The sequence below is a fragment of the Caretta caretta genome, chromosome 1 (genome assembly GCF_965140235.1).
Source record: "Caretta caretta isolate rCarCar2 chromosome 1, rCarCar1.hap1, whole genome shotgun sequence".
Taxonomy (NCBI): domain Eukaryota; kingdom Metazoa; phylum Chordata; order Testudines; family Cheloniidae; genus Caretta; species Caretta caretta.
In genome coordinates, this window is record NC_134206.1 from 3,482,751 (window position 1) to 3,494,094 (window position 11,344).

At 47.2% G+C, this 11,344-nt stretch overlaps 1 protein-coding gene across 1 annotated transcript; it reads left to right on the forward strand.

The window, feature by feature from the left end:
• The first annotated feature begins 1,318 nt into the window (after positions 1 to 1,318).
• Positions 1,319 to 2,382, forward strand: LOC125640945 (olfactory receptor 52B2-like). The gene has a single exon (XM_048860178.2). It carries the CDS (start codon positions 1,333 to 1,335, stop codon positions 2,302 to 2,304), a length of 972 nt encoding a protein of 323 aa, XP_048716135.2. The 5' UTR covers positions 1,319 to 1,332; the 3' UTR covers positions 2,305 to 2,382.
• Positions 2,383 to 11,344: the final 8,962 nt, after the last annotated feature.

Genomic DNA, 11,344 nt, shown 5'->3' on the forward strand with positions numbered 1-11,344 from the left:
GGCGAGAAGCTCCAGAACTGGCAGATGTGGAAAACATGACACTTCTTCAGGGATCCTCCTGACTGGTAATAGTTGGCCATTGATTTCAGTGTGAAGCGTGAGGTTTAAGCTCTTTCAATACTTGGTTATTTAACACTAACTCTTATGTTTGACTTATTGATTAAAGAGGAGGATTAGAACCTGCCTGCAGACTCCCTATATCAGGCAATGGCAAATCCATTCTGTGGAGAGGGCTGAATGTCATTGTTAACTATGGTCCATTGGCTGGGGTGTAGAGTTATCACAATGGATCTGCAATTGAAATCAAAGGGAGTGCTGCAGGGAGACCCAGGGTAGATGGGTCTGAAAAGGACTCGGGGGTCATGGTGGATAATCAGCTCAACATGAGCTCCCAGTGTGTTGCTGGGGTCAAAAGGGGCTAATGTAATTCTTGGACGTATGAACAGGGGACCCTCAAGTACGAGTAGGGAGATTATATGTGTGACATTGCACTCTTCATGATTTTATGAAAATATGCTAGTAAGTATGAATATAATGTAACTGGAATATGCTTCATGCAAAAGGTCTCTTGTAAGGTATCATTAGAAAGCTTATAATCGACGGAGTGTGGTCATCCTATTTGTATAAATGTATCACTCTTGTATCTGAAACTAGAAATATGAAATATAACTCTGAGGGCCTATTGTAATTATGCAAAGTGTGGGCCATTAATGGTGGTTGGGAATCTTGATGGCTCCCATCAGCCAGGACAATTGACTGTGGATGGCTCTGTTTGCAGACAGGCCTCCCTGTGAGCCAGGCTGGGAGGAATGAACGCTTGGGTGTCTCACAGGACATGTGACCATGTCACCTGGGTGCTTTTCCATTTAGAAGGGGCGGGGGAGGCAGAGAGACAAAAGATTCCCGCCTTGTGCCAAAGCTATATAAGGGGGTGGAACTGAACAAAGGCGGCTGCAATCATGAGGAATCCCCTAGCTACCACCTGAGCTGGAACAAGGGCTGTACCAGCTATTTCCTGACCGGTCACTGTCACATGGTACATTTCTGTTCTTTACAGGTCTGAATGTAGCTCTTAGACTCAGGTTTGTATTGCATTCAAAGAAAGCACATTTTAGTTTCACGTTATGTGAATCTTTGGCACTATTTCCTGAAAAAAACCTGTTTCTGGTGGCCGAGAGGGCCCTGCACCTTGTGCAAGCTCTCGGCCGGGGGTGAGTTTCACTCTAGAATGTTAGTGAGAAGTGAGTGTGAAAGGGGCATTACCCCAGCAAGTACTGACCTTGTCTTTGTTTCCAGCTTTGCCTAGCGTCCAAGCAGAACCCACACCTCTTCATGTCTGATCTCAACAGCACAAAATTCAGTCATCTCACATTCATTCTCGTCGGCATCCCGGGCTTGGAGGACTGGCATACCTGGATCGCCATCCCCTTCTCTTTAATGTATACTGTTGCTCTCTTAGGGAACTGTGTTCTAATGTTCCTTATTGCAACAGAGCGCAACCTCCAGGAATCCATGTACTTTTTCCTCTCCATGTTGGCGGTCACCGATTTATTATTATCTACTTCTACAGTGCCGAAAATGCTGGCCATCTTCTGGTTTAGGGCCAAGGAAATTGCTTTCGAGTCCTGCCTCACCCAGATTTTCTTTGTTCACTTTGGGTTTGTTGCCGAGTCGGCTGTCCTGCTGGCCATGGCGTTTGATCGGTACGTAGCCATCTGCGACCCCCTGAGATACACAACTATCCTCACCAATGCGAAGACTGGGAAAATCGCTGTGGCCATAGTCATCAGAAGCTTTTGTGTAATTGTCCCCGTGGTTTTTCTGCTTGAATGGCTGCCCTTCTGCGGAAGCAACGTCCTACCGCACTCATACTGTGAGCACATAGGGGTGGCCAGACTGGCCTGTGCAGACATAACCGTCAATATCTGGTATGGCTTTGCAGTGCCAATTGTAACCGTTATACTAGATGTTGTGCTTATTGGCATCTCTTATGCGCTGATCCTCAGGGCTGTCTTCAGGCTCCCCACCAAAGATGCCCGGCTCAAGGCTTTAAGCACCTGTGGCTCCCACGTCTGTATCATCATCTTGTTTTACACCCCAGCACTTTTCACAGTCCTAACCCACCGCTTTGGCCATCATATCCCCCGTCACATTCCCATCCTACTGGCCGATCTCTATGTGCTCATCCCCCCCATGCTAAACCCCATTGTTTACGGGATTAAAACCAAGCAGATCCGGGTACAAGCGGGCTGCATGTTCTCACAGAAGTGGAAATGGTGCCGAGTACCCCAAATGGGCTGCTAACTGAACAATGAAACTTACTCTTAGCTTCTTCTGCACGACAAGGAGGGTCCCTTGGCACTGAGAAATGGAAGTTAACACTTTAACTCCCTGTAGCAAAAGAGACAGTATCAGCTCCCGGGATGTGTCACTGCACACCCAGGGCCATGGCACTATGTGGGCTCGAGATCCATTTATTGGTAGCCTTCTGATCAATTTTCATGACACCCCCAGAAGAGGGAGGGTCTCACTAGTCTGAGGGGAAGGCCAAATGGGAGGTTAGTCCTTGTGCTGCCCACTTTGTGCCAGATGGAGAGGCACAAGGACGCTGACAAGTGAGTTACGCGCACCTTGACGGGCACTGAAAATGTCTGCCTTTCCATGGAGCTCTGCTGCCACTTCACATATGACGGAGGTGAAAAACCCATCCAGCTAAGGAATGGTTTTGGCCAGTTAGACAAAGAACCAATTTTGACTTCAATACTGTAGATATCTAGGGACATGGGAACCGCCGGGCTGGATCAGAGCCGTGCTCCATCTAGTCAATATCCTGTCTCTAGTAGCCAGTCCTAGCTGCTTCAGAGGAAACCCCACAGGGGTACAAACAGTTATCCTGTGTGTGGGAAAGTTTCTTCCTAAATCCCCTCAGTTAGTGGTTGACTTATGCCCGGAAGCAGGAAGGTTTTAGTCTCTGCTAAATATACATTTAACCCTCATTACTGTAAATTCGGTATTCTCATCTCTATTAATGCCCAAGTCTCTTTTGAATCCTGCTCAGCTCTTAGCCGTTAATGGTATCTTGTGGCAGTGAGTACCAAAGGCGAACTGTGTTGTGTAAAAACAACAACCCCTCCTTCCACCTGTGACATTGCACCCCACAATGCTTTACAGAAATATGCTTATGAGTGTAAATATGACATAACTAGAATATGTTTTATGCTAGATATGCCATGTAACATATCTTTGCAAAGATTATGATCTACTGACTATATTCATCCTATCTGTATGCATGTGTCCTTTTTATATCTGAAGTTATGAGCGTTGGCTCTATGCTTATATTTAAAGTGTTTGCTGTAGGAAGCACATAGGGCAGATTTGGTCAGCATAGTGTGAAGGGGTTATTCAAGTAATTGGGAGTGCCTAACTAGCAATGGACTTTAGGAGATGCCAATCCACATCTGAGCTTTCCTGGGAGCATTCAAACTAACATGTAAACAATGGCGTCGGCCTGCAAAATGCTGAATCACCACAGACATGTGACTTGCCCAGGTGACGACAGACTCCATCTTGTTGCTGTGATCTTGCACAGGAGAACAAAGGGGTTCCCACCCACAGGAGAGAGAATATATAGGGCCCTGGGAACCCCTCCATTTTGTCTTCAGCTGGCTCAGAATATAGCCTTTCCATCACAAAGAGACATCTGAAAGAAACTGGAACAAAGGACAGTAACTACGGGGGGCGGGGGGGAGGGGTGATTGCTGGACCCAGACTAGGAAGGAGTCTAGTCTGTGAAAGATATTTAACGGAACATCTCTGAAGGTGAGATTTACCTGCATTTACTTTCCTACTGTATTAGGCTTAGACTTGCATGTTTTTGTTTTATTTTGGTAATGGTAATTCACTTTGTTCTGTCTGTTATTACTTGGAATCACTTAAATCCTACCTTTTATATGTAATAAAAATCACTTTTTGCTTATTAATTAACCCAGAGCAAGTATTAATACCTGGGGGATCAAACAGCTGGGCATATCTCTCTATCAGTGCTACAGAGGGAGAACAATTTATGAGTTTACCCTGTATAAACTTTATACAGAGTAAAATGGATTTATTTGGGGTTTGGACCCCATTGGGAACTGGGTATCTGGGTGCTGGAGACAGGAGCACTTCTTAAGCTGTTTTCAGTTAAGCCTGCAGCTTGTGGGGGACGTGGTTCAGGCCTGGGTCTGTGTTTGCAGCAGGCTAGCGTGTCTGGGTCAACGAGGCAGGGCACTGACGTCCCAAGCTGCCAGGGGAAACCAGCTCAGAGGCAGTCTCAGCACATCAGGTGGAAGTCTCAAGGGGGTCTCTGTGACCCAGCCTGTCACACCACCATTTTAAATTTGCAGCCTTTTGGTTTCATTGAATTTCTTTCCACAACCATGACCCAAGAAGTTGTTTTTTCTCTCAAGATTAGTCCCTAATTCTCCTCCATGTAAATCTCTGCCTCTAATTGTTAGTTTTCTAATTGTTCTCAGTTATTAATTTTAATGATTAGTGATTCTAATCAAACTATTCTGTGATTATTTTGATGTCTTGTGAAAGTGTCAGTAAAAAACATAGAATCATGGAATATCAGGGTTGGAAGGGACCTCAGGAGGTCATCTAGTCCAACCTCCTGCTCCAAGCAGGACCAACACCCACTAAATCATCCCAGCCAGGGCTTTGTCAAGCTGGGCCTTAAAAACCTCTAAGGACGGAGATTCCACCACCTCCCTAGGTAACGCATTCCAGTGCTTCACCACCCTCCTAGTGAAACAGTGTTTCCTAATATCCAACCTAGACTTCCCCCACTGCAACTTGAGACCATTGCTCTTTGTTCTGTCAAAACATAACTGCATATTTTCTCTGCATGACTGATTTTCACAGAACCAAAGAAAGCTCTCACTGGTGGGTGGGGTGGAAGCTCCGGTTGTAAGTTGCCGTCATTGTCCACCTACAACTTATGGTTCAAGGGCTGGTAGTTCTGTCACGGAGTCACCGGGCGCCACTCTGGAACTACTCCATACAAAGCCAGTCAGGACTCTGGGGGAGCCTCCTCTCTGTGAGCAGACTGCCTCCAGGGCAAGAAGCTTACACAGCTTCGACCTTTGTGGGGCTCACCTCGGAGCATTCAGCATCCCCTTCCACACCATGCGCTTCTGTCAAGGTTCCTTCTCCACTCTGAACTCTAGGGTACACATGTGGGGACCTGCAGGAAAACCTCCTAAGCTTACTTTTACCAGCTTAGATTAAAACTTCCCCAAGGTACAAACTATTTTACCCTTTGCCCTTGGACTTCTACTGCCACCACCAAACATTTATCTGGGTTTATTGGGAAAACGTTGTTTGGAAACATCTTTCCCCCCAAAATCCTCCCAACCCTTGCACCCCACTTCCTGGGGAAGGTTTGGTAAAAATCCTCACCAATTTGCATAGGTGACCACAGACCCAAACCTTTGGATCTTAGAACAATGAAAAAGCATTCAGTTCTTGAAAAGAAACATTTTAATAGACGAAACAGTAAAAAGAATCACCTCTGTAAAATCAGGATGGTAATTACCAGGGTAATTAGATTCAAAACATAGAGAATCCCTGTAGGCAAAACCTTAAGTCACAAAAAGACACGAAAACAGGAATATCCATTCCATTCAGCACAACTTAATTTCTCAGCCACTTAAAGAAATCATAATCTAAGACTCCATTCCTGTTCTGTCCCCGACAAAAGCATCACACAGACAGAGAGAGAGAGCCTTTGTTTTTCTCCCTCCTCCCAGCTTTTGAAAGTATCTTGTCTCCTCATTGCTCATTTTGGTCCGGTGCCAGCGAGGTTATCCTAGCTTCTTAACCCTTTACAGGTGAAATGACTTTTCCTCTGGCCAGGAGGGATTTTAAAGGTGTGTACCCTTCCCTTTATATTTATGACAGCTTCCCTCAATAAGTCCGCACAGGTGGGGCTCCTGGGGAAGCCAGAGGGCCATGCACCTCGACTCCGCAGTCAGTAACTCTCAGCCAGCCAGTAAATCAGAAGGTTTATTAGACGACAGGAACATGGTCTAAAACAGAGCTTGTAGGTACAGAGAACAGGACCCCTAGAACAGGACCCCTCAGTCAGATCCGTCTGGGGAGGCAGGGAGGCCAGAGAATCATAGAATCATAGAATATCAGGGTTGGAAGGGATCCCAGAAGGTCATCTAGTCCAACCCCCTGCTCGAAGCAGGACCAATTCCCAGTTAAATCATCCCAGCCAGGGCTTTATCAAGCCTGACCTTAAAAACCTCTAAGGAAGGAGATTCTACCACCTCCCTAGGTAACGCATTCCAGTGTTTCACCACCCTCTTAGTGAAAAAGTTTTTCCTAATATCCAATCTAAACCTCCCCCACTGCAACTTGAGACCATTACTCCTCGTTCTGTCATCTGCTACCATTGAGAACAGTCTAGAGCCATCCTCTTTGGAACCCCCTTTCAGGTAGTTGAAAGCAGCTATCAAATCCCCCCTCATTCTTCTCTTCTGCAGGCTAAACAATCCCAGCTCCCTCAGCCTCTCCTCATAACTCATGTGTTCCAGACCCCTAATCATTTTTGTTGCCCTTCGCTGGACTCTCTCCAATTTATCCACATCCTTCTTGTAGTGTGGGGCCCAAAACTGGACACAGTACTCCAGATGAGGCCTCACCAATGTCGAATAGAGGGGAACGATCACGTCCCTCGATCTGCTCGCTATGCCCCTACTTATACATCCCAAAATGCCATTGGCCTTCTTGGCAACAAGGGCACACTGCTGACTCATATCCAGCTTCTCGTCCACTGTCACCCCTAGGTCCTTTTCCGCAAAACTGCTGCCTAGCCATTCGGTCCCTAGTCTGTAGCTGTGCATTGGGTTCTTCCATCCTAAGTGCAGGACCCTGCACTTATCCTTATTGAACCTCATCAGATTTCTTTTGGCCCAATCCTCCAAGTTGTCTAGGTCCTTCTTTATCCTATCCCTCCCCTCCAGCATATCTACCACTCCTCCCAGTTTAGTATCATCCGCAAATTTGCTGAGAGTGCAATCCACACCATCCTCCAGATCATTTATGAAGATATTGAACAAAACCGGCCCCAGGACCGACCCTTGGGGCACTCCACTTGATACCGGCTGCCAACTAGACATGGAGCCATTGATCACTACCCGTTGAGCCCGACAATCTAGCCAGCTTTCTACCCACCTTATAGTGCATTCATCCAGCCCATACTTCCTTAACTTGCTGACAAGAATACTGTGGGAGACCGTGTCAAAAGCTTTGCTAAAGTCAAGAAACAACACATCCACTGCTTTCCCTTCATCCACAGAACCAGTAATCTCATCATAAAAGGCGATTAGATTAGTCAGGCATGACCTTCCCTTGGTGAATCCATGCTGGCTGTTCCTGATCACTTTCCTCTCATGCAAGTGCTTCAGGATTGATTCTTTGAGGACCTGCTCCATGATTTTTCCAGGGACTGAGGTGAGGCTGACTGGCCTGTAGTTCCCAGGATCCTCCTTCTTCCCTTTTTTAAAGATTGGCACTACATTAGCCTTTTTCCAGTCATCCGGGACTTCCCCGGTTCGCCACGAGTTTTCAAAGATAATGGCCAATGGCTCTGCAATCACAGCCGCCAATTCCTTCAGCACTCTCGGATGCAACTCGTCCGGCCCCATGGACTTGTGCACGTCCAGCTTTTCTAAATAGTCCCTAACCACCTCTATCTCCACAGAGGGCTGGCCATCTCTTCCCCATTTTGTGATGCCCAGCGCAGCAGTCTGGGAGCTGACCTTGTTAGTGAAAACAGAGGCAAAAAAAGCATTGAATACATTAGCTTTTTCCACATCCTCTGTCACTAGGTTGCCTCCCTCATTCAGTAAGGGGCCCACACTTTCCTTGGCTTTCTTCTTGTTGCCAACATACCTGAAGAAACCCTTCTTGTTACTCTTAACATCTCTGGCTAGCTGCAGCTCCAGGTGCGATTTGGCCCTCCTGATTTCATTCCTACATGCCCGAGCAATATTTTTATACTCTTCCCTGGTCATATGTCTAACCTTCCACTTCTTGTAAGCTTCTTTTTTATGTTTAAGATCCGCTGGATTTCACCATTAAGCCAAGCTGGTCGCCTGCCATATTTACTATTCTTTCGACTCATCGGGATGGTTTGTCCCTGTAACCTCAACAGGGATTCCTTGAAATACAGCCAGCTCTCCTGGACTCCTTTCCCCTTCAAGTTAGTCCCCCAGGGGATCCTGGCCATCCGTTCCCTGAGGGAGTCGAAGTCTGCTTTCCTGAAGTCCAGGGTCCATATCCTGCTGCTTACCTTTCTTCCCTGCATCAGGATCCTGAACTCAACCAACTCATGGTCACTGCCTCCCAGATTCCCATCCACTTTTGCTTCCTCCACTAATTCTACCCGGTTTGTGAGCAGCAGGTCAAGAAAAGCGCCCCCCCCAGTTGGCTCCTCTAGCACTTGCGCCAGGAAATTGTCCCCTATGCTTTCCAAAAACTTCCTGGATTGTCTATGCACCGCTGTATTGCTCTCCCAGCAGATATCAGGAAAATTAAAGTCACCCATGAGAATCAGGGCATGCAATCTAGTAGCTTCCGTGAGCTGCCGGAAGAAAGCCTCATCTACCTCATCCCTCTGGTCCGGTGGTCTACAGCAGACTCCCACCACTACATCACTCTTGTTGCACACACTTCTAAACTTAATCCAGAGACACTCAGGTTTTTCTGCAGTTTCGTACCAGAGCTCTGAGCAGTCATACTGCTCCCTTACATACAGTGCTACTCCCCCACCTTTTCTGCCCTGCCTGTCCTTCCTGAACAGTTTATAACCATCCATGACAGTACTCCAGTCATGTGAGTTATCCCACCAAGTCTCTGTTATTCCGATCACGTCATAGTTCCTTGACATCACCAGGACCTCCAGTTCTCCCTGCTTGTTTGCAAGGCTTTGTGCATTTGTATATAAGCACTTGAGATAACCTGTTGATCGCCCCTCATTCCCAGTATGAGGCAGGAGCCCTCCCCTCACAGACATTCCTGCCTGTGCTTCCTCCCGGTATCCCGCTTTCCCACTTACCTCAGGGCTTTGGTCTCCTTCCCCCGGTGAACCTAGTTGAAAGCCCTCCTCACTAGGTTAACCAGCCTGCTGGCAAAGATGCTCTTCCCTCTCTTCGTAAGATGGAGCCCGTCTCTGCCCAGCACTCCTTCTTCATGGAACACCATCCCATGGTCAAAGAATCCAAAGCCAGAGCCCCATCTGAGTCTCACTCCATTTCCCCAGTCAGCTCCAAACTGAAACTCTCCAGCCCCTCCTCTCCTTTGTCTCTTTCCTGGGCCAGGAGGCCACCTGATCTCTTTGTTCTCCAACACCTTCAGTTGGCACCTTTGCAGAGGAGGGGCCCAGGCCATCAGTTGCCAGGAGACAGGGTGTCAGCCACTCTTTGTCCAAACACCATCTCACTGACCCCTTAGGGCTCTGCCACATTCACACACCCTTATCCCACCACCTAGATGCTTAAGAAATGCATAGGGGAAACTGAGGTACCCACACAGTATTCAGAGAAAACATGAAGAACATTCCCACTTCGTCACAAGTTGATACTTTGTACTGTGGTAAACATTTTCTCCAGCATGGTGCGAATTCTGCCCTCTTTCCTGGTGTTGATATTGTACATACAAAAGACCTTCTGCCGAGTGTGGACAGATCTAATAGCATAATGAACCCCACATATAAAGAAAGCATTGGAAACAGAAGGTTTGTGTGGCCTGTTATACCAGGTGTTTTGCACTTGCAGGGAGTTTGCTAATCACAATGTTACCTGTATTTGCCTCTGTTGAATAAATTATCCACAACCCACTTTCATCAACAGCAAAGTCAATGTCCTGCCATGACGCACCAGCATAGGAAACACGGTTGTTATAGATGGCATCTGTGATGTATTTTAGACTGAACTAGTTGGTTTGTATTTAAATGGAGTATACACAGTAATATCACTACCTTGTGCACACTGAATTCTCTTCTCTTGATCATTTCTGTACAGCAGCAGGGTACACAAGGGAGACACTGGCAGCCGGGGAGCCAGAGTGGGGAGCTTTCTTCCCCACCCTACCTCCTGCTACGTGGGCTGAACTCTGGGGAGTGGGAAATCCGCAAGTCATCCCCCTTCTCTTGCCCCTCCTGTTCAAGGAATAGAGGCCGTGCTGACAGGGGGCAATCTGCTTGGCGGCATTCTCCTCCTGGCATGCCTTCAGCTGCTCCTGCAGAGCCATGGTCTCCCGGTAGATGTCCAGGACCTGGTTTTTGTCCAGCTTCTCCAGCTGATCCACCAAAAGGCTCAAGTTCATACTCCCAAATTCATAACCATGTATTTTCCTTTTGATTGCAGGGACTTGTGACCATGGGCTCAGTTACGGGTGAGCGTGCACTAGACTAACACAGGCCTCCTGGCCTGCTCTGAGGAGGATCCCACCCCAGGGGTGGGGTGGCAGGGGGTAGGGAGATGCAGGCCCGCCTGACTCCAGTGCGTCCCAGCCTCGGACCCTAACAATGGCGGAGTGATCTGCCACGTGGTCAGTGGGGATCGGCCCACAACACGCTGTCCGTGTGAGAGACCGTGAACCCACAGCCCAGTAAACCGGGCACTTGCATGGGACGTGGAGTGTTAGGATATAGATATTCAGGCCTGTCTCTAAAGGCCAAGACTCTAATTTAGGTGTATTCTTATCACTTGGCTAGTTCTAGAGCTATAAAAGAAAGAATCAAAATCACTGTCTGCCGGTGTAAGGGCCTTCTCTTACTGTGACAGTCTGAGGCCCTGTTCTTAGGCTAAGGCCTTTGGCTAAGCCACAGAGGCAGCCATAAGCTGGGAAGCGACCAGTCACCTCCTCACATCCCAAACTAGTCACATTGAAAGAAGGTGCTATGGGGCTGTTAGGATACAATCCTGTCCTGACAGTGCCTGTCGCCTCCAGAGAAAGGGAAGTGCCTAGAAAATGTAAAAGGAAACTTAGTTTGATAGCATCCTGTCTGGCAAGAACTCACTTATCCATAGCTAGGATGTGAAATCCTCATTTCTGTGTTATTCTAATGTACCATTTCCCTATTGTTTGTCTGTATAATCTCTGTCTGGTTCTGTGATTGTTTCTGTCTGCTGTATAATTAATTTTGCTGGGTGTAAACTAATTAAGGTGGTAGAATATAACTGGTTAAATAACCATGTTACAATATGTTCGGATTGGTTAGTTAAATTTCAGTATAATGATAGGTTAAGGTATAGCTAAGCAGAACTCAAGTTTTACTATATAATCTGCA

Coding starts and splice junctions, on each gene's coding strand:
- LOC125640945 (XM_048860178.2), top strand. CDS start 1,333: ATGTCTGATCTCAACAGCACAAAATTCAGTCATCTCACATTCATTCTC.